This window comes from Grampus griseus (assembly GCF_964374135.1).
Source record: "Grampus griseus genome assembly, chromosome: 18".
In the NCBI taxonomy this organism is placed as follows: domain Eukaryota; kingdom Metazoa; phylum Chordata; class Mammalia; order Artiodactyla; family Delphinidae; genus Grampus; species Grampus griseus.
Window position 1 is genome coordinate 59,377,307 of NC_139012.1, and position 21,094 is coordinate 59,398,400.

General features: G+C 36.7%; 1 protein-coding gene across 3 annotated transcripts in view; it reads right to left on the bottom strand.

Moving 5' to 3' along the window:
• Positions 1 to 1,612: 1,612 nt before the first annotated feature.
• Positions 1,613 to 21,094, bottom strand: part of ZC3H13 (zinc finger CCCH-type containing 13) — a 91,339-nt gene continuing 71,857 nt past the window's right edge. For 2 of the 3 annotated variants that reach the window (XM_082675492.1, XM_082675493.1), the window contains exons 14-19: positions 19,813 to 20,994; positions 18,631 to 19,143; positions 16,239 to 16,391; positions 14,340 to 14,540; positions 10,956 to 11,119; positions 1,613 to 2,421 (exon numbers count right to left, since the gene is read on the bottom strand). In XM_082675492.1, coding sequence (XP_082531618.1) covers positions 2,251 to 2,421; positions 10,956 to 11,119; positions 14,340 to 14,540; positions 16,239 to 16,391; positions 18,631 to 19,143; positions 19,813 to 20,994 — 2,384 coding nt within the window. In that variant the 3' untranslated portion in view covers positions 1,613 to 2,250. The remainder of the gene's footprint in view (positions 2,422 to 10,955; positions 11,120 to 14,339; positions 14,541 to 16,238; positions 16,392 to 18,630; positions 19,144 to 19,812; positions 20,995 to 21,094) is intronic. The other variant, XM_082675494.1, reaches the window with a different exon arrangement.

The following is a 21,094-nucleotide window of genomic DNA, read 5'->3' on the forward strand; positions in this document are numbered from 1 at the left end:
ACAATTTATAGATTGGAAGATGTTTCCAGGAATACTGGTTTGAGATTTTATGGTCCAAGAGCTTTTATGGAAAATTCAACAAGAAGATCTGCTTTAGAAGAACTTTATGGGTATATGATTAGCAATACACAGAATGTTTGAATTTTTAAAAATTATGAGACTTAACAGGACATTCCCAGTGGGAGCATAAAGCTCTGAATACTGTGACTAAGCAAACAAACGGTTTTAACATTTTCTTTTACAACCTAACAAAAAGATATTCAAAACTAAAATGGCAACGGATTTGACTATATAGCAAAACCTACCTACAGAGTTTTCATTTCTGTAAAGAAATAACTTGTGAAATATTCCTAAAGTCAGTGCACAAAACAGGAAAACCATTATTTCTGTTACACTCCACAATTCTTGGAACTAATATTAGAGGTTCTATGACTTTAAATCTTTATGCTACAGAGAATGATATTATCCACTAAAACAGGAAGTAGTTTTCTAAAGGTTATTCATTCTCCAGGTCATTAAAGAATTTTATTTTTTTATTCAAAACATTTACCAATTGGAAGAGGAAACACACCTGAATCTTTTTGTTTACAAGTAGCAAAACAAAACCCAAGAAGGTAATTTTCTTATACATGCTTTCCAGGTCACTTGGAAATAAGACTATTTCCTTTGCTGGGTAAGTATTTTGTAAAAATTAAGTGCACAATGACTGTTTCTTGAAATGAATATAACCTTTCAACCAGTAACATTAGGTTACCTGTAGGAAAAGGATACACAACTACTGAGACAGGTAACAGGATTACAGTTTTAACAAAAACCTCTGAAAGGCAATCATCAAATTACAATTTTCATTGGTTTCCTTCATTATCATCATTACTGTCTGCCCACAAATTCTGCAGTGGAGTCCATTTCAAATCCTTCTAAGAGTCCACTTCATGAGATAAATATGTACATACAAAATAAAGCAGATATATTATTTATAAAAAGTAAATTGTTTTATATATTATTTTTCTTCTAGGATCTTTAAAATAAGAGTGAGGCCTTGACCACATTTGCATTATAAAAAATATAAGTTGTGATACAGTAAAACTGGCTTTTTATGTATAGTTCTGTGAGTTTTCACTCATGTATATATTCAGGTAACCATGTCATCATTCAAAAAAATTCCTCTGTTGTCTTTCTCAACTGGGATTCCTTACCTGAACCAAACAGAAAATAATGTTTCAATTTCCTTTATTCTTCAAGTAAATGCTTACATAAAATCACTTGTATTTATTTCCTCTCTTCAATTTGGTATATTCTCACAAACACTATATAATCTCCTCACCACTCTGTATCTGGAGGCAGGTTAATGTAATCAAAGGTTATAGCTCTGAAAAGTATGATGGTAGGATTTTAAAACTCAGATTACATAGGTTGGTTAACTCTTGGTTTGTTTCAAGTATTACTGAGCTATATTTGAAGTACATCCTCAACTATTATTGCATTATTCACAGCTGTCCAGTAATAACTCCAGCAGTAAAATATCTTAAGTATGAAACATGTAATGTTGATGACAAATGTTTTAGAACATCAGGAGTAAGATTAATGAAGAGCAAAGTAAATCTACAACAAGAAAAGGGAAGGTACGTTTATTAAAAATAAAAATAGTCGACAGTCTCTGATAACAAACAAAACCATTCAGACTCGAAATAGATCCAATAGACGTTGTAACAATGCACATATATTAAAAAAACCGAAGAGCCATTAAGTAGTTTTGTTACAATTTTAGAAAGGAAAGCCTACACACAGCATGCAGGCCCAGCCCCACTTTCTGTGTCCTGTGCAGCACAGCGGTGCATGGCGTGTGTGTTCATTCAGTGAACACACTGTTTCTGGAGAAAATCGCCGTTTCTGTAAGGATGATCCAGTACATAAATTAGTGGCTCCATTTCATAAAAAAATCTGTGTAGGCAGGAAGAGCAGGGATGACCGTTTTCAAAGTCTTCAGTTTTAACAAAAGGTACAGAATAAACTACTAAATCTAGATGCTTTCACATTATTTTGCATGAGTATCAAGTACTGTGTAAAAATTTTTGTAAAATCTTGTTAGCCAAACTACTGTCTTTAAATCAAAGTTTGTCACTCTTTTAGCATGGCTGATAAGTTTTTTCTGCCTTTGTCACTAATAACACTTGTCAAACCAAAGAACTTTGAAAAAGAATATGCACTGATAAAGGGAAATAGTACCGAAAATGTGCCTGGACTTCAGTCTTAAGACACACACAGTTCCTGTTGGATACTAGACTGTGAGAGTTTATTATCTTCAGTCTTTTCAGGTCCTGAGGTGTGGCAAGTAGTCTTCCGCTTAAATAATCGAAGACTCAGTCGTAAGAGTTCATTGTCTACCACTGGAGCATTTGTATAAGCTTGTTTTACGGTGCCCTATTTGGAGAAAACAAAAACAAATTAAACATGTACATTATTAGTTGACAGTAGAAAAGACAGGTTAACTGCTAACAAAAATATCAGTTATAAGAAAAATTCGTTAGTGATGAATATTAAATTAGCTGTGTTGGATATTTAAAAGCAAAATTAAGAAATGTCTGCAGACTCAAGGAATCTTAGAAAAGAAAGCAATCTTTAGAGGGCACCTAGTCTAACTTCTTGCTCAAAGCAGGAACCTTCTCAACAATCCCTGACAGGTAATCAAGTAGTTTTTACTTCATTATTTCCAATGACAAAACAACGAAAAACACTGCACATTCTATTGTTGAATGGTACTATTTCTTCCATGTTTTGAAATAAAATCTCTTCTATGGAGCTACACACTAATTCAGTCTTACTTTCACATGACAATCAATTCTCTGAAGAGAAGCACCGAACATTCCATACTCCTTACTGGTCTGTTGATATGACATAAGATGTAGGCTCCAGAACTGAACAAATTCTAAAGAAGACAGCTGATCAGTGCAGTCTACTGAGAAACTAAGCTGTAGATGGCTATTATTGGAACTTAAAGCGACCTTAGCAGTTTTGAAAGTTATTGTCATAAAATTTTGTTAAATGTTCTCCAACCATGTGTAGAATGAAATAAAGATTTGAATATCTCCAGCATTCTGCTATTTCTCTTCTAGATCTTTAAAGGAAGAGTGATGCCTTGACCACATTTGCATTATAAAAAATATTTTATAAGTTGTGATACAGTAAAACTGGCTTTTTATGTATAGTTCTGTGAGTCTTCACTCATGTATATATTCAAGAAACCACGACCGCAATCAGAAGTGTCATCATTCAAAAAAATTCCTCTGTTGTCTTTCTCAACTGGGGTTCCTTACCTGAACCAAACAAAAAATAAGCTGAGCTTCAATTTCCTTTATTCTTCAAGGAAATGTTTACATATAATCACTTGTGTTTATTTCCTCTTCAATTTGGTATATTCTCATAAACACTATATAATCTCCTCACCACTCTGGAAAATTTTTTTCCTTGAACTTCAATTTAAATAAGTTTCTAGTATATTTCATTATCTAAAGAAACTTTGCAAATGAAAAATATTTCACAGGAATAGACTATTTAAAATTTTTTTCCAGGTGGAGGGGAAGATGGCAGAAGAGTAAGACATGGAGAGCACCTTCCTCCCCACAGATACACCAGAAATACATCTACACGTGGAGCAACTCCTACAGAACACCTACTGAATGCTGGCAGAAGACCTCAGACCTCCCAAAAGGCAAGAAACTCCCCATGTACCTGGGTAGGGCAAAGGAAAAAAAGAAAAAACAGACAAAAGAACAGGCACGGGACCTGCACCACTGGGAGGGAGCTGTGAAGGAGGAAAGGTTTCCACACACTAGGAAGGCTCTTTGCGGGTGGAGACTGCGGGAGGCGGAGGGGGGAGCTTCGGAGCTGCGGAGGAGAGCATAGCAACGGGTGTGGAGGGCAAAGCAGGGAGATTCCCACACAGAGGATCGGTGCCGACCGGCACTCACCAGCCCCAGAGGCTTGTCTGCTCACCTGCTGGGGTGGGCGGGGCTGCGAGCTGAGGCTCAGGCTTCGGTTGGAGCGCAGGGAGAGGACTGGGGTTGGCTGCGTGAACACAGCCTGAAGGGGGTTAGTGCACCACGGCTAGCCAGAAGGGAGTCCAGGGAAAAGTCTGCACCTGCCAAAGAGGCAAGAGACTTTTTCTTCCCTCTTTGTTTCCTGGTGTGTGAGGAGAAGGGATTAAGAGCGCTGCTTAAAGGAGCTCCGGAGACGGGCGTGAGCCGCGGCTAAAAGCGTGGACCCCAGAGACGGGCGGGAGATGCTAAGGCTGCTGCTGCCACCACCAAGAAGCCTGTGTGCGAGCACAGGTCACTATCCACACCCCTCTTCCTGGGAGCCTGTGCAGCCTGCTACTGCCAGGGTCCCGGGATCCAGGGACAACTTCCCTGGGAGAATGCATGGCAGGCCTCAGGCTGGTGCAACGTCCTGACGTCCTCTGCTGCCCCTCTGCTGCCGCAGGCTCACCCCGCACTCTGCGCCCCTTCCTACCCCCGGCCTGAGTGGGCCAGAGCTCCTGAATCAGCAGCTCCTTTAACCCCGTCCTGTCTGAGTGAAGAACAGACGCCCTTCAGCAACCTACATGCAGTGACGGGACCCAATCCAAAGCTGAGCCCCTGGGAGCTGTGAGAACAAAGAAGAGAAAGGGAAATCTCTCCCAGCAGCCTCAGGAGCAGTGGATTAAAGCTCCACAATCAACTTGATGTACCTTGCATCTGTGGAAAACCTGAATAGACAACCAATCATCCCAAATTGAGGTGGACTTTGAGAGCAAGATTTATTATTTTTTCCCCTTTTTCTCTTTTTGTGGGTGTGTATGTGTATGCTTCTTAGTGAGATTTTTGTCTGTATAGCTTTGCTTCTAACATTTGTCCTAAGGTTCTATCTGTCCCTTTTTTCCTAAATAATTATTTTTTAATTTAATAACTTTATTATATTTTATATTTCACTGTATCTTCTTTCTTTTTTCCTTCCTTCCCTCCTTTCTTTCCTTCTTCTTTTTCTTTCTTCCTTCCTACTTCTACTAATTCTTTCTCTCTACTTTTTCTTTTATTCTGAGCTGTGTGGATGAAATGCTCTTGATGCTGCAGCCAGGAGTCAGTGCTGTGCCTCTGAGGTGGGAGAGCCAACTTCAGGACACTGGTCAACAAGAGACCTCCCAGCTCCACATAATATCAAATGGCAAAAATCTCTCAGAGATCTCCATCTCAACACCAGCACCCAGCTTCACTCAATGACCAGCAAGCTACAGTGCTGGACAACCTATGCCAAACAACTAGCAAGACAGGAACACAACCTCACCCATTAGCAGAGAGGCTGCCTAAAATCGTAATAAGGCCACAGACACCCCAAAATACACCACCAGACGTGGACCTGCCCACCAGAAAGACAAGATCCAGCCTCATCCACCAGAACACAGGCACTAGTCCCCTCCACCAGGAAGCCTACACAACCCACTGAACCAATCTTAGCCACTGGGGACAGACAACAAAAACAATGGCAACTACGAACCTGCAGCCAGCAAAAAGGAGACCCCATACACAGTAAGATAAGCAAAATGAGAAGACAGAAAAACACACAGCAGATGAAGGAGCAAGATAAAAACCCACCAGACCTAACAAATGAAGAGGAAATAGGCAGTCTACCTGAAAAAGAATTCAGAATAATGATAGTAAAGATGATCCAAAATCTTGGAAACAGAATAGACAAAATGCAAGAATCATTTAACAAGGAACTAGAAGAACTAAAGCTGCAACAAACAATGATGAACAACACAATAAATGAAATTAAGAATACTCTGGAAGGAATCAATAGCAGAATAACTGAGACAGAAAAACGGATAAGTGACCTGGAGGATAAAATAGTGGAAATAACTACTGCAGAGCAGCATAAAGAAAAAGAATGAAAAGAAGTGAGGACAGTCTCAGAGACCTCTGGGACAACATTAAACGCACCAACATTCGAATTATAGGGATTCCAGAAGAAGAAGAGTAAAAGGGACTGAGAAAATATTTGAAGAGATTATAGTTGAAAACTTCCCTAATATGGGAAAGGAAATAGTTAATCAAGTCCAGGAAGCACAGAGAGTCCCATACAGGATAAAGCCAAGGAGAAATACGCCAAGACACATATTAATCAAACTGTAAAAAATTAAATACAAAGAAAACATATTAAAAGCAGCAAGGGAAAAACAACAAATAACACCCAAGGGAATCCCCATAAGGTTAACATCTGATCTCTCAGCAGAAACTCTGCAAGCCAGAAGAGAGTGGCAGGACATACTGAAAGTGATGAAGGAGAAAAACCTGCAACCAAGATTACTCTACCCAGCAAGGATCTCATTCAGATTTGATGGAGGAATTAAAACCTTTACAGATAAGCAAAAGCTGAGAGAGTTCAGCACCACCAAACCAGCTTTACAACAAATGCTAAAGGAACTTCTCTAGGCAAGAAACACAAGAGAAGGAAAAGACCTACAATAACGAACCCAAAACAATTAAGAAAATGGGAATAGGAACATACATATCAATAATTACCTTAAGTATAAATGGACTAAATGCTCCCACCAAAAGACAAAGATTGGCTGAATGGATACAAAAACAAGACCCATATCTATGCTGTCTAAAAGAGACCCACTTCAGACCTAGAGACACATACAGACTGAAAGCAAGGGGATGGAAAAAGATATTCCATGCAAGTGGAAATGAAAAGAAAGCTGGAGTAGCAATTCTCGTATCAGACAAAATAGACTTTAAAATAAAGACTATTAGAAGAGACAGAGAAGGACACTACATAATGATCAAGGAATTGATCCAAGAAGAAGATATGCTTGATCCAAGAAGAAGATATAACAATTGGAAATATTTATGCACCCAACATAGGAGCACCTCAATACATAAGGCAAATACTAACAGCCATAAAAGGGGAAATCAACAGTAACACATTCATAGTAGGGGACTTTAACACCCCACTTTCACCAATGGACAGATCATCATCCAAAATGAAAATAAATGAGGAAACACAAGCTTTAAATGATACATTAAACAAGATGGACTTAATTGATATTTATAGGACACTCCATCCAAAAACAACAGAATACACATTTTTCTCAAGTGCTCATGGAACATTCTCCAGGATAGATCATATCTTGGGTCACAAATCAAGCCTTGGTAAATTTAAGAAAATTGAAATTGTATCAAGTATCTTTTCCGACCACAACGCCATAAGACTAGATATCAATTACAGGAAAACATCTGTAAAAAATACAAACACATGGAGGCTAAACAATACACTACTTAATAATGAAGTGATCATTGAAGAAATCAAGGAGGAAATAAAAAAATACCTAGAAACAAATGACAATGGAGACACAAAGACCCAAAACCTATAGGATGCAGCAAAAGCAGTTCTAAGGGGGAAGTTTATAGCAATACAAGCCCACCTTAAGAAGCAGGAAACATCTCGAATAAACAACCTAACCTTGCACCTAAAGCAATGAGAAAGAAGAACAAAAAAACCCCAAAGTTAGCAGAAGGAAAGAAATCATAAAAATCACATCAGAAATAAATGAAAAAGAAATGAAGGAAACAATAGCAAAGATCAATAAAACTAAAAGCTGGTTCTTTGAGGAGATAAACAAAATAGATAAACCATTAGCCAGACTCATCAAGAAAAAAAGGGAGAAGACTCAAATCAATAAAATTAGAAATGAAAAAGGAGAAGTAACAACTGACACTGCAGAAATACAAAAGATCATGAGAGATTACTACAAGCAACTCTATGCCAATAAAATGGACAACCTGGAAGAAATGGACAAATTCTTAGAAAGGCACAACCTGCCAAGACTGAATCAGGAAGAAATAGAAAATATGAACAGACTATTCACAAGCACTGAAATTGAAACTGTGATTAAAAATCTTCCAACAAACAAAAGCCCAGAACCAGATGGCTTCACAGGTGAATTCTATCAAACATTTAGAGAATAGCTAACATCTATCCTTCTCAAACTCTTCCAAAATATAGCAGAGGGAGAAACACTCCCAAATTCATTCTACGAGGCCACCATCACCTTGATACCAAAACCTGACAAGGATGTCACAAAGAAAGAAAACTACAGGCCAACATCACTGATGAACATAGATGCAAAAATCCTCAACAAAATACTAGCAAACAGAATCCAACAGCACATTAAAAGGGTCATACACCATGATCAAGTGGGGTTTATTCCAGGAATGCAAGGATTCTTCAATATACGCAAATCTATCAATGTGATAAACTGTAGTAACAAATTGAAGGAGAAAAACCATATGATCATCTCAATAGATGCAGAAAAAGCTTTTGACAAAATTCAACACCCATTTATGATAAAAACCCTGCAGAAAGTAGGCATAGAGGGAACTTTCCTCAACATGATAAAGGCCATCTATGACAAACCCACAGCCAACATCATCCTCAATGGTGAAAAACTGAAAGTATTTCCACTAAGATCAGGAACAAGACAAGGTTGCCCTCTGTCACCACTCTTATTCAATATAGTTTTGGAAGTTTTAGCCACAGCAATCAGAGAAGGAAAGGAAATAAAAGGAATCCAAATCGGAAAAGAAGAAGTAAATCTGTCACTGTGTGCAGATGACATGATACTATACATAGAGAATCCTAAAGATGCCACCAGAAAACTACTAGAGCTAATCAATGAATTTGGTAAAGTTGCAGGATACAAAATTAATGCACAGAAATCTCTTGCATTCCTATACACTAATGATGAAAAATCTGAAAGTGAAATCAACAAAACACTCCCATTTACCATTGCAACAAAAAGAATAAAATATCTAGGAATAAACCTACCTAAGGAGATGAAAGACCTGTATGCAGAAAATTATAAGACACTGATGAAAGAAATTAAAGATGATACAAATAGATGGAGAGATATACCATGTTCTTGGATTGGAAGAATCAACATTGTGAAAATGATTCTACTACCCAAAGCAATCTACAGATTCAATGCAATCCCTATCAAACTACCACTGGCATTTTTTCACAGAACTAGAACAAAAAATTTCACAATTTGTATGGAAACACAAAAGACCCCAAAGAGCCAAAGCAATCTTGAGAACGAAAAACGGAGCTGGAGGAATCAGGCTCCCTGACTTCAATACCACAAAGCTACAGTAATGAAGACAGTGTGGTACTGGCACAAAAACAGAAATATAGATCAATGGAACAGGATAGAAAGCCCAGAGATAAACCCACACACATATGGTCACCTTATCTTTGATAAAGGAGGCGAGAAGGTACAGTGGAGAAAGGACAGCCTCTTCAATAAGTGGTGCTGGGAAAACTGGACAGGTACATGTAAAAGTATGAGATTAGATCACTCCCTAACACCATACACAAAAATAAGCTCAAAATAGATTAAAGACCTAAATGTAAGGCCAGAAACTATCAAACTCTTAGAGGAAAATATAGGCAGAACACTCTATGACATAAATCACAGCAAGATCCTTTTTGACCCACCTCCTAGAGAAATGGAAATAAAAACAAAAATAAACAAATGGGACCTCATGAAACTTCAAAGCTTTTGCACAGCAAAGGAAACCATAAACAAGACCAAAAGACAACCCTCAGAATGGGAGAAAATATTTGCAAATAAAGCAACTGACAAGGGATTAATTTCCAAAATTTACAAGCAGATCATGCAGCTCAACATCAAAAAAACAAACCACCCAATCCAAAAATGGGCAGAAGACCTAAATAGACATTTCTCCAAAGAAGATATACAGACTGCCAACAAACACATGAAAGAATGCTCAACATCACTAATCATTAGAGAAATGCAAATCAAAACTATAATGAGATATCATCTCACACCAGTCAGAATGGCCATCATCAAAAAATCTAGGAACAATAAATGCTGGAGAGGGTGTGGAGAAAAGGGAACACTCTTGCACTGCTGGTGGGAATGTGAATTGGTTCAGCCACTATGCTTAAAAAACTACAAATAGAACTACCATATGACCCAGCAATCCCACTACTGGGCATATACCCTGAGAAAACCAAAATTCAGAAAGAGTCATGTACCAAAATGTTCATTGCAGCTCTATTGACAATAGCCAGGACATGGAAGCAACCTAAGTGCCCATCATCAGATGAATGGATAAAGAAGATGTGGCACATATATACAATGGAATATGACTCAGCCATAAAAAGAAACGAAATTGAGCAATTTGTAATGAGTTGGATAGACCTAGAGTCTGTCATACAGAGTGAAGTAAGTCAGAAAGAGAAAGACAAATACCATATGCTAACACATATATATGGAATTTAAGAAAAAAAATGTCATGAAGGACCTAGGAGTAAGACAGGAATAAAGACACAGACCTACTGGAGAACGGACTTGAGGATATGGGGAGGGTGAAAGGTGAGCTGTGACAAAGCGAGAGAGAGGCATGGACATATATACACTAACAAAGGTAAGGTAGATAGCTAGTGGGAAGCAGCCGCATAGCACAGGGATATCAGCTCGGTGCTTTGTGACCGCCTGGAGGGGTGGGATAGGGAGGGTGGGAGGGAGAGAGACACAAGAGGGAAGAGATATGGGAACATATGTATATGTACAACTGATTCACTTTGTTATAAAGAGAAACTAACCCACCATTGTTAAGTAATTATACCCCAATAGAGATGTTAAAAAATTTTTTTTTCCACTACCAATAACAATGTTATTCAAAACAAATGTTATTCAAAACTGTTAAAGTAAAATAAAAAGTACTATAAATTCTAATAAAATTCTTTCTTTTACATGTGTAAAAGACTGGGAAACCAAACTCATAAAAGCAGATCATGAGACCTTAATTTCACCTTAAAGCAATCAAATGAAGACTATGTCATCCATACTACTCAACAGACATGTTCCAATTTTTCTAAGGAAACAACAGTACCTTCTCATTTTTAACAAGCTGCTTCCGGATTGCAGAATCCCGCCTGAAGCATAATGCTTTACAGCATGGTCCAAGATTACTAAGAAGACTTGCTCTTTCCTCTTTTCGTAGTAATGCAGCCATGTTGAGAGCCCCCAATTCATGTTCAAAAAGATTGTCTGCGTCTTTCAATAAAAAATAAACACATTAAGGTTTCTGAAAATAGAAGTGTTATCAACTGCTTAGATGAATATTCCACAAAGTCTATCTATACTAAGTTTATCTATACTTTATCAAAGTTACCAACAGTGGTGAAAACTATTTCATATAAAGGCAATATGTTCTCTGTGAGAGAACTCCAGTATGTAGTTTTGGTGCTAGGCTCAAACAAAAATAAATACTCTGATAGCCACTTTAAGATATAAGAAAAGCAGAATTGGGAGACAGAATTTAGACACGGATTACTATGGGAAAAAAGTTCAAGTTAAGAATTAGTAAAATCAAATTCAATATATTGTGTACCATCAACTAAAAGTTCTAGATTCAGCACTTTATTATGGCAAGATTCAAATGTAGTAATGTGACTACATTCTGTGAACCCTAAAAAACTTAGGAAAGTGATTAGCTGTTTGTTAGATAATCTGCAAATTTTATCCAATATTTGGTCACAGTAAAAACCTGGGACAATGTATCAAAATCACTTAGTTTTAAGTCATAACATGCACAGTAGGGAGAAAACACTTAATAAAAATAGAGATTGAGTTAAAAATAGACAAGAAATCAAAATTTACAGAATAGGGTCAGTCATTAATCTAAATAAATAACAGAAAGAGTAGTAACTTCAAAGTTAACATTCCAGGAGTTGGCCAAGAGTATGAATGGTATCAGGTAGTGTTTCTGTAGCAACATGATCAAACAGTTTATTGCTAGAGCCCACAAAGGGAAATAGTAAATAACACCTAGGTAAAAACAAAACAGACATTTGAGAATTAATGAAATTGCATTACATATTTCATTTCCTGAACTGCAGAGCATAAATAGATTAGATAATTAACAAGAAACCTGTCTCATGTAATATACCTAGTTGGTAAGTTATACACCTAGTGAATAGGTTTATAACAAAAGCAAAAATAAATGTAAATAAAAACTCAGAAATAGTTCACAAACTTCGATGTCTATCAGAATCATCTGAGCAGTTTTTAAAAATACAGTGCCAGGGCTCTACCACCAGACCTACAGACTCTCCAGAGTTGGAACTAGGATACCTTAGTGGGTATCCCGTTGGGGGAAAAGGCGGTTCCTCAGGTAATTCAGCCATACCAATGTTTGAGCCAACCAATGACACAGTCATATAATGCAGACTATTAAAAAAAATAGCATCAAACATTCACCACCATTCTACTATAGATACAAATAAAGAAATCTCTATTGAGTCCATGCACTTCCTTGAAAATTGCTCATTAGGACAAATTACTTTTTATTTAAATCTTTTCTGCTTTCACAACAGTAGACTATAAAACACACTTGCAAACCTCCCTAGAACGTATAACATGGCTAAACTTAGTCTTTTCCGGTTTTGAACTGACCAGCACCAAATAACTCGAGACAGATTAAACACGTATATAAGTACAAGTAAACCAAAGGAACTAAAATAACTGGGAAAATTTAGCTTCAAAGAACTTAATCATACTATAATCAGAAAACCTGGACAAAAGCAATTTAAATTTCAGTACATATTCAAGTTTTCTGTTTTAAGCCTTAGAATTTAAAAATTACATAGGGAGTGGAGATATACTTTCTTCAGCACTGGGGCACAGAAACAGACAGAATAGATTAGAAAAAAATCAGTTATTTCACAAATATTTATTGAATACCTACTATGTGTCAGGTACTTTTCAAGGCAATGGCATAATTAGTAAGAATAGATCACTAGACAATACAGCAGTAAACAAAACAGTCCTATTCCTTAGGGAACTTATATTCAGTATCATATATTAGTTCTCTAACAAAGCTATCATACCACCAAAAAATAGGACTACTTGGTAAGGACAATCAAATCCTTCTTTACAGTGTACGTTTTCATTGTTTAAAGTAAGTGATCATTAGTCAGGGACAAACTATAGTCTGATTTTGCTAACTACGCAATAGATTTTAACTTGAAATGCCATTAGCAAGAGACACAGGAGCAAATAGCTGTAGATGTGGATAAGAACTTAGGGATTTCATTACATCATTTTATGCCCAGAAGAGTTACTTAAGATCACAGAACCAATCAAAGTAGAAAGAGTGGGGCAAGAACTCAAGACACTGGTCATCTGTCAGGTTAACACATATTCACCATTATAATTTATGTTTCTTACACATACGTTCTATGTATACTAAGCCATATTAAAATCAAGAGTCTTACTGCTTATGCTAACAGTCGAAGAAAGAACATGGATCATGAAACACATAAAACAATTTTTTTCAATTTAGTAAAAGCTCAATTCTTTTTCCTAAACTTTTTTACTCTAATGAATGTGACAAAACATTAAATAATCTTAGTGCTTTCACCTTTTACCTCCTTTCCTCCTGTTTTAAAACACACTCCTCCTCCCCATTAATAAAGTCTTAATGAGCTGCCAAAACATAATAAGCGAGGTACCAGAGAAACAGAAAACAAGGACCCTATAAACTAAAAGTGTTCTGGAATAATGAAAAGCTGTAGCGGTAAGGTCTAAAATCAATGCGATAAAATGTTTTAAACTAAATAGCAGCAGCTCATATTTACTGAGCATCACTGTATGTCAGAAACTATTCTAAGTGTTTTACTTGTAACGACTCATTTGTTCCTCCTAACAATCATATGGAACAATTGATTGGTGGTGTAATTATTCCCAGCTTGTAGATGATAACAGTAACACATAAATTAAATAACAGCTAGTAAGTGGTGTGCCTGTTGGAATCCAGGCCATCTGGCCCAGAGATTAAGCTCTTAACCACTTTGTTAAAGGCTCAACCTAAACATCTGCATTTGAGTAGAATTCCCCATTTCCCGGGGGAAAGGGTTGCCAAGATAACCAATTTGCTTAGATATGAACAATATCTAGTTCACTTCCCCAGGCTCTACTTCATTTAGCCCTGGGTAAACCACTGAGCACTTTGACATTAGAACTTACCTGTTAAAAAGTAACTTTGATACAGTAAGATCATTGTGCTATGTTTACAACTTTTCTGTAGGCTTAAATTTTTCTCAAAATAAATTAAAACAAACTTTGACCATGAGGATTAAATACTGAAAATAAGTGAGTCCTCAAAAACAGAAAAAGTTCTTATACTGTAACTGCTACATGAGAACAGAATCCTTTTCAAAGGCACCTTAATGTTTATATTAAACATTATATAGTCAAAGTGGGACGGAATTACCTTTGGGTTTTTCTAAAAGTCTCTGACATGTTTCTTTGACTTTAGTAAAGAGTTCAGAACCAGCCAACTTTTTAGAGATCCCAATTCTCAGCATAATGGCTCCAGGCGTGAATTTTAAGAGTGCAGCCCCAGGCTCTCGTGGTTCTTTTGGATGCTTTGGCATAAGACCAGACCAGTCCACATCTATCACATCTAATGGATCTACAAAAAGTTAAAGAACAGAATTTTATTATACCAAGAAATACATTCTCGTTATCTATAGAGAAATACAGATTCCAAGCCACAGAAAGCATTAAATAACAATATAAATCAAAAAAGGCACATTCTTAAAAGATTTTCTATATAAGCTAAAATTTAGAATCTTAAGGACCTCTACAAATAACTTTCTCACCAAAGGAAAAGAGGCGAAGAGGTCACAGGCGAGTGCCTCCACCCCCCCCCCATTTCATTTATATGTGGAATCTAAAATGAAAAGAATCAAACAAAAAGAAAACCAAACTCATAGATACAGAGATCGGTGGCTTCCAGAGGGGAAGGAATGTGAAGTTTAGACAAAATGTGTCAAGGGTATCAAGTGGTACAAACTTGCAATTATAAATAAATCATGGGGATGTAATGTATAGCATGGTAACTATAGTCAATAATATTGTATTTCAACATTAAAAGTTGCTAGAAAGTATATCTGAAAAGTTCTCATCACAAGAAAAAAAACTTTGTAACTTTGCATGGTGACAGATGGTAACTAGACTTAATGTGGTGATCATGTTGCAATGTATACAAATATCAAATCATTACGTTGTGTACCTGAAACTAATGTATGTCAATTATACTTCAATAAAAAACCCCAAAACCAAAAAAAAAAAGGCAAGCAAACAAACACCTAAGCAAACCCATTCCTACAAATAATGCATTTAAATTGCTTGAGAGATCCTCAATGAAAGAACTCCATCATTTCACTATATTAGGTCTGACATTTTGAAGCTTGGTACCAGAGTCATTTCAAGGGTTAATTAAGTAAATCCAGGAGTGTATTTAGTTTGCATGTGTGCATGAATGCACAGACACAGTTTACCTTTTAAAAACAAATGATTCATTATGAAATAAATTTAAGAATCAGGCAGTGGCTAAGATTAAAATTGAGAATAATCTATCCACTGATAAGTCAGAGTTTAGGAAATTAACAAAATAATGTTCTATTCAGAAATATCTAATAGCTGATAATAATAAAGATAACACTCATATATATATTATACATTAGAAAAAACTGTAAAATGTAAGCAAATTAAGTCAAAATAAGAATTTAATATTCTGTATACCCAAACAAAGCAAAGACCCTATGATAAAAGAAAAAAATTGTTAGTAACAATTAGACTAATTGGGATGATTCAACAAGAACACTGAAGGTAGCTGCTTCATGGTACAGTCACTGGAGGAAGTTCTGGCAATGAATGAAGTACTATAAATGGAAATGATTACTGAATTTAGAAAATTGAGAGAGAGAAGTATATAAACAGTGTTCAAATATAACCTTGACCTTTGGAAATTTCTGAATGGTCATTTCAAAAGTTGGTTTGTGGCAGCACAGTTGTGAAGCTCTGTACCATACACCTACCATCTAGAACACTGCTAGACAATCACTGTTTGATAGGAAATCTTACAATTGTGCTATTTTAAATAATGCCCTTTCCAATTTATAGGCAATGTCTACTTAAAAATGAGCAGAGCATATTAACTATAATTTTCATTTTATTGGCACTTCTATGTTAATTAAAACATTTAATTAAAATGGGAAAATTCTAACTGCATTTTATCAATTCTTACATCATGAAAGGGAACAAAGAATATCACTATACCATAATTAAATATTTCTTACATTCAACCACCTCTGCAAATGATTACCTGGCATCTTCTCCTCATCCTGTTGGTCCTCCCTCTTTTCAGCATCACCTGCCAGAATTTCATCTAGTTCATCATCACTAATTGGCTCATATCCTTCTCCAGCACCAGATCCTAACGAATGCACATCATCTAACTTGGATTCGTCATCTCCTGCTAAACAGAAAAATTAATTTCATGCCAAAGAGAGTGTTAAGGGAAAGGGTTATCTAAGTGAAAACAAAGAGGAGAGGCTGTGCACACTAAGAAAAGTTGAAAAGCATTTTTTTATTTGAAAACTATATTTAATTATTTAAAACACTTGATACCTCCAGAAGAAAACTTAAAAATTAAATTTAGTTTTAATGCCAAGAACACAATATGGACAGCAATATCAAAATAAGTTATAAGATTACAATTAAAATATGAGAAAATCTACCACTAACAAGTTAATGTTGATATTATGTTGTTAATTTTTTATAATAAAACTTTAAGTCCAGAGAAATCTAATTTCAAAAGGATGCATTAATTTCTTTATCAAAATAAATTCATTAATTTTAAAGAACTTGCAAACTAATTAGTAAAATTTGAAACTTTAACCACTAGCGTACCTTCCAGTTCTTTATTTACCAACTTTTCTCAACTACCTAGGCTAAAGCTTTGTCTCCTGGTGACTTAGTTGTGAACTTGAATTATCATAAAACTATACAGTACACTTAATATTTCTAATCAGGTGTTATCCATACACTTTACTGAGTTTACAACATTAGTTTTCAAAATGCAACAGCATGCTTTATAAAACTTACAGCAAATAAAATATAATAAACTATGAGATGTTTCTAGTCATTCTACTAATTTTCTACTCTATTAAGTTCTGTAGTAATCTCCTCATACCCCCACCATTCACTTCTAAAGTAAACAATTTTAATAACTTCATTACACAGATATACATCTAAACATAAATGCAAATAATAGGATTTTTAACTTTTCAAGCTTTATCAAACTCATTGTCCTACTTTAACTGGATAAAATTTTGCATTTCACAATAGGTAATTCACCTCTAAATTTCTATGCTATGTTATCTGTGATCACAACCAATGAATGGTATATTTTAGGGATGAAGGGCAAGAACTCCTATCACAAGAGAGATATTACAATGATTGGTTAAAATTATATTCAATTATACCCCAAGGTTGTACCTCTAATAGTACTATGGGTCACAAATTGATGCCATTAAAATTCAAATTTGAGATAAAAATGTGAAGACCACTGAGGCAGAAATGTTTTTGTCAAGTAGAAAAAATATGTTAACAGTTGGTGTATTGGAATATATCTAACCAAATAACCAAAAGATGTAAGGATGTTTATAGTTTTAAAAGAATGTGAACTTTATTCTGGGACTAGTGCTACAATACAACAAATAAAAAGAATATAAAATATTACTGCTTATGTACTAAGTATCCCAGAAGTTTCTTGGGGGCTTGAAGTAGAGAGGTTATGTCAGAACAATGGTGTAGTGGAGGCAGAACTTCCAGAAGAATTTTCAGGGGGGCCATTACTATTGTTAACCTGGGCTATAATTCACCAAAGAATAAGATGCAGAACATGTATGCACAGCAGAACATATTTTCATTCATCAGCCATTTATTGTGTCCTTACTAGAGTCTTGATGATAAAGAAATGAAAAGCTATGGTGCCTAACAAAGGAGTACAGTATAGTGGTGAGAAAACTATGGAAAAATAATTATAATATGGCACAGGGATGCTATTAAAGATGTATAAACAAGGTGCTACGGCGGTTTGAAAGAGTAAAGCACCTTTAGCAGAGAAGGCTTCGTAGAGGAAATAATGTATAAACTGGGACTTGCAGTTTGAATAAGAGAAGATAAAAGGGAAAAGGTCTATCAGGCAATGGGTACGGAGAAGCCTAGAGAAGGAAGCTCATTCAGAGTGCAGAGGCATTAAGCCAGCTTGTATAGCATTATCAGGGGTGAAGGATTGGAGAGTGGATGTCCATAGCTGAGGTTGGCTCTGAGTGGGCAAAAGGGTGGATGTGGCCTTCTCAGGGTCCCTCATTCTAGGAGCGGGAAATCATTTTAATAAGGGACCTGAGCATGCCCAGATTTTACTATCTGTTGAGGGCTCTGGAACCCATTCCTGCAGATACTGAGGGACTGAGGGACGACTGTAATCATTTATTTCATTTAGGCTTATTTGAACCAAGTCTACCTTGATAGTACTAATGAGTGGAACACATTTTTTAAGTATTATAAGGCTTTTCCTTATAAACTCTATTTTCCCTAAAACAATGGAGTCAATATGTGTATCAGATGACCTTTCAAAAGGAAATATTTGTTTGCTATGAAATCTGAAAAGGAATGGAGCATTGAAACCGACAAAAAGGCGTGACACTCACCTTCCATACTCTCTGTTCTCTCAGCTTTATTTGTATCTTCAAATCCCTGCAGAGATCCTAGATCTTTATCCATTCTTTCTTTATCCAAAGCTAAAGAGTCCCGGAAAGTGCCTTCTAGGTCTCTCTCATGTTCACTCTCCAGTTTTGCTTCACTGCGTTTTACAGACTCTATTTGAGGACTCTCAAAAGTTCTGTCTCTGTCCCTGTCCCTTTCCATAGAATCAGAGATTAATCTCTCCCTTTCCCTGTCCAAGTCTCTCCTTTTGTCTCGTTCTCTCTCCCGTTCCCGTAGTCGATCTCGGTCCCTGTTCCGGGGCCAATCTTTATCAGCATCTCGCTCCCAGTCTCTCTGCCGTGTATCTCTCCTCTCTCTCTCCCGCTCTCTCTCATGCTCGTAACGATCACGATCTTGAAGCCTATCTCTGCTATCAAACGACCCTGATCTTGAATGGACCTGTCGATCTGACTCAGGAGAACTTCTTCTTGAACTATGGCTTCTTGAATCCTGGCGATCTAAAATAAATACACCATATACAAAGAGTTAACACGTGATAAAATGGAAATAAAAGGCTTCATTTTAAGGCCCTTTAAAACTGACAATTTATCTATTTCTGTATTTATTTTAAATTATCCAAAGGACCCATCTTAATGAAAAATTCCATCTCTCAAAGTGTTAATTAAAATATGTAAAAAGCATGTTTCCTTGTTTATTTCCACTATAACCACAAAATATCTTCAAAGAAATAAATACATAAACTGTTTAAGCAGTAAAAGAAATGATCATTTCATTATCTGACCTCTTCCTATCCCCCTACCTTATTTTCTGTGGTCAAAAGAGAAAGTATTGGTTGCAGGAAGAAGAGGCAGAAGGTTAAAATTTTAGGCATCAATAAAGGACTTGAATACGTAAGTATTTCCACCAAGATATACTACTAAAATCCTGATATTAAACTGACTTCATTGAATGTACCTCTACTATAATGCTGCTAGTAATGTGATAACAGGTAACATTTTGGCGGGATGGTTAAGCTTTTAGGTTCCTTGAAATTTAAGGCAGCACATAAAGTAACCAATTTAGCATTTACTTTAAAATTATGATTTGAACAAAGCAAAAAACTGTACAAAATATACAAATATACTAACATAGGAAACAGTGGTTAGATTATACTTCATTTTCATTACCTGAAGAAGTACTTCGACTGGGTTCTCCACGCTTTAGCTGATCAATCCTAGATTTTCTCTCTCCTGTGATTTCTAGACTTTTTGTTTTTTCTCTGTCTCTTGAGCCACTATGCAGTACTCTCTTTCGACCACTTTGGTCATCCCCACTTCGATGTGCAGAATCATTGGACGGGGAGCGGAGACGGCCAGATGTATGACTACGATTACTCCGATTGCTGCCAAGGCTGCTACTCCTCTTTTGATCCACTGGCTTGCGATGTGGTGCATCTTCTATAGTAACATGAGGTGCCTCTACCTTTTCCACTCGTGTTCTATGGCATTTTCTATGTGAGTCTTCACTGGTAAAAGTGTTGGTGGTGTTGGCTGGGGTGGAAGAGGTGGAAATGGTGGCGGTCAACGTGTTGAAGGTGGTGGCAGCAGGAGTCGTCGTCGTGGCAAGAGGAGGAGGAGGAGGAGGAAGAGAAGACGGGGAAGGAGTCCTTCCAGGAGTAGCAGCTGTGGCAGCGTGCTCTGCTTCTGTCACCTCTGCACGGTCAGGCACGTCCTCATCAGACCAGTCACTGAACGCTGTATCTTCTTTCTTCTGAGGATCCTCCATAGTGCCATCCTTATCATTGTGCATTTCAACCAATTCCTCCTTGGCTGTGATAGGGGGAGTCCGTGGGCCTCTCTTCTTCTTACTCTGCTGGACTGCTTCTTCATCAGAAATGTCAGAATCACCTTTGGACCTTTTACGCTTTTTTTCAACGGTTTTCTTCTTCTGTCCTTTTTTTGGTGAAAATACTTGACCATCTTCAGACGTTGTCTCTGTGTTACCCCTGTCCATTCCAACATCATCTTCTTTCTTTTTCTTAATAGGTTTCTTTTGAATTTTTGCTTTTTTCTTATTTTCATCATGAGCTCGATCAGATGTGTCTCGATCTTCACATGGGTGGTGTCCTATCATGTCTTGTGAACGAGTTCTTGAGCTCTCCATGATTTCTGTCTGTTCTCTCTGCTTATCTACAGAAGAAACTTTCTCTTTGAACTCCTGCTCTTCATAGCGCCTTGAACTTTCTTTTCTTTCTGGTTTACGATCTTCCTCTTTCCACCTACCCTGCCTGTCTTCTGTAAGGTGGGATGGACTAAGAGAACGAGATTCTTGAGGTCGAACAACCTGGCTCAAGAGTCTGTGTTTTTCATCTATACAAAAAGATAAAAGTAATCACACTTTCACCATGTTAACAATATTGCATGCTACCTATAAATAATAAACCAATTTCTCCCTTTTCATTTTAAAAGT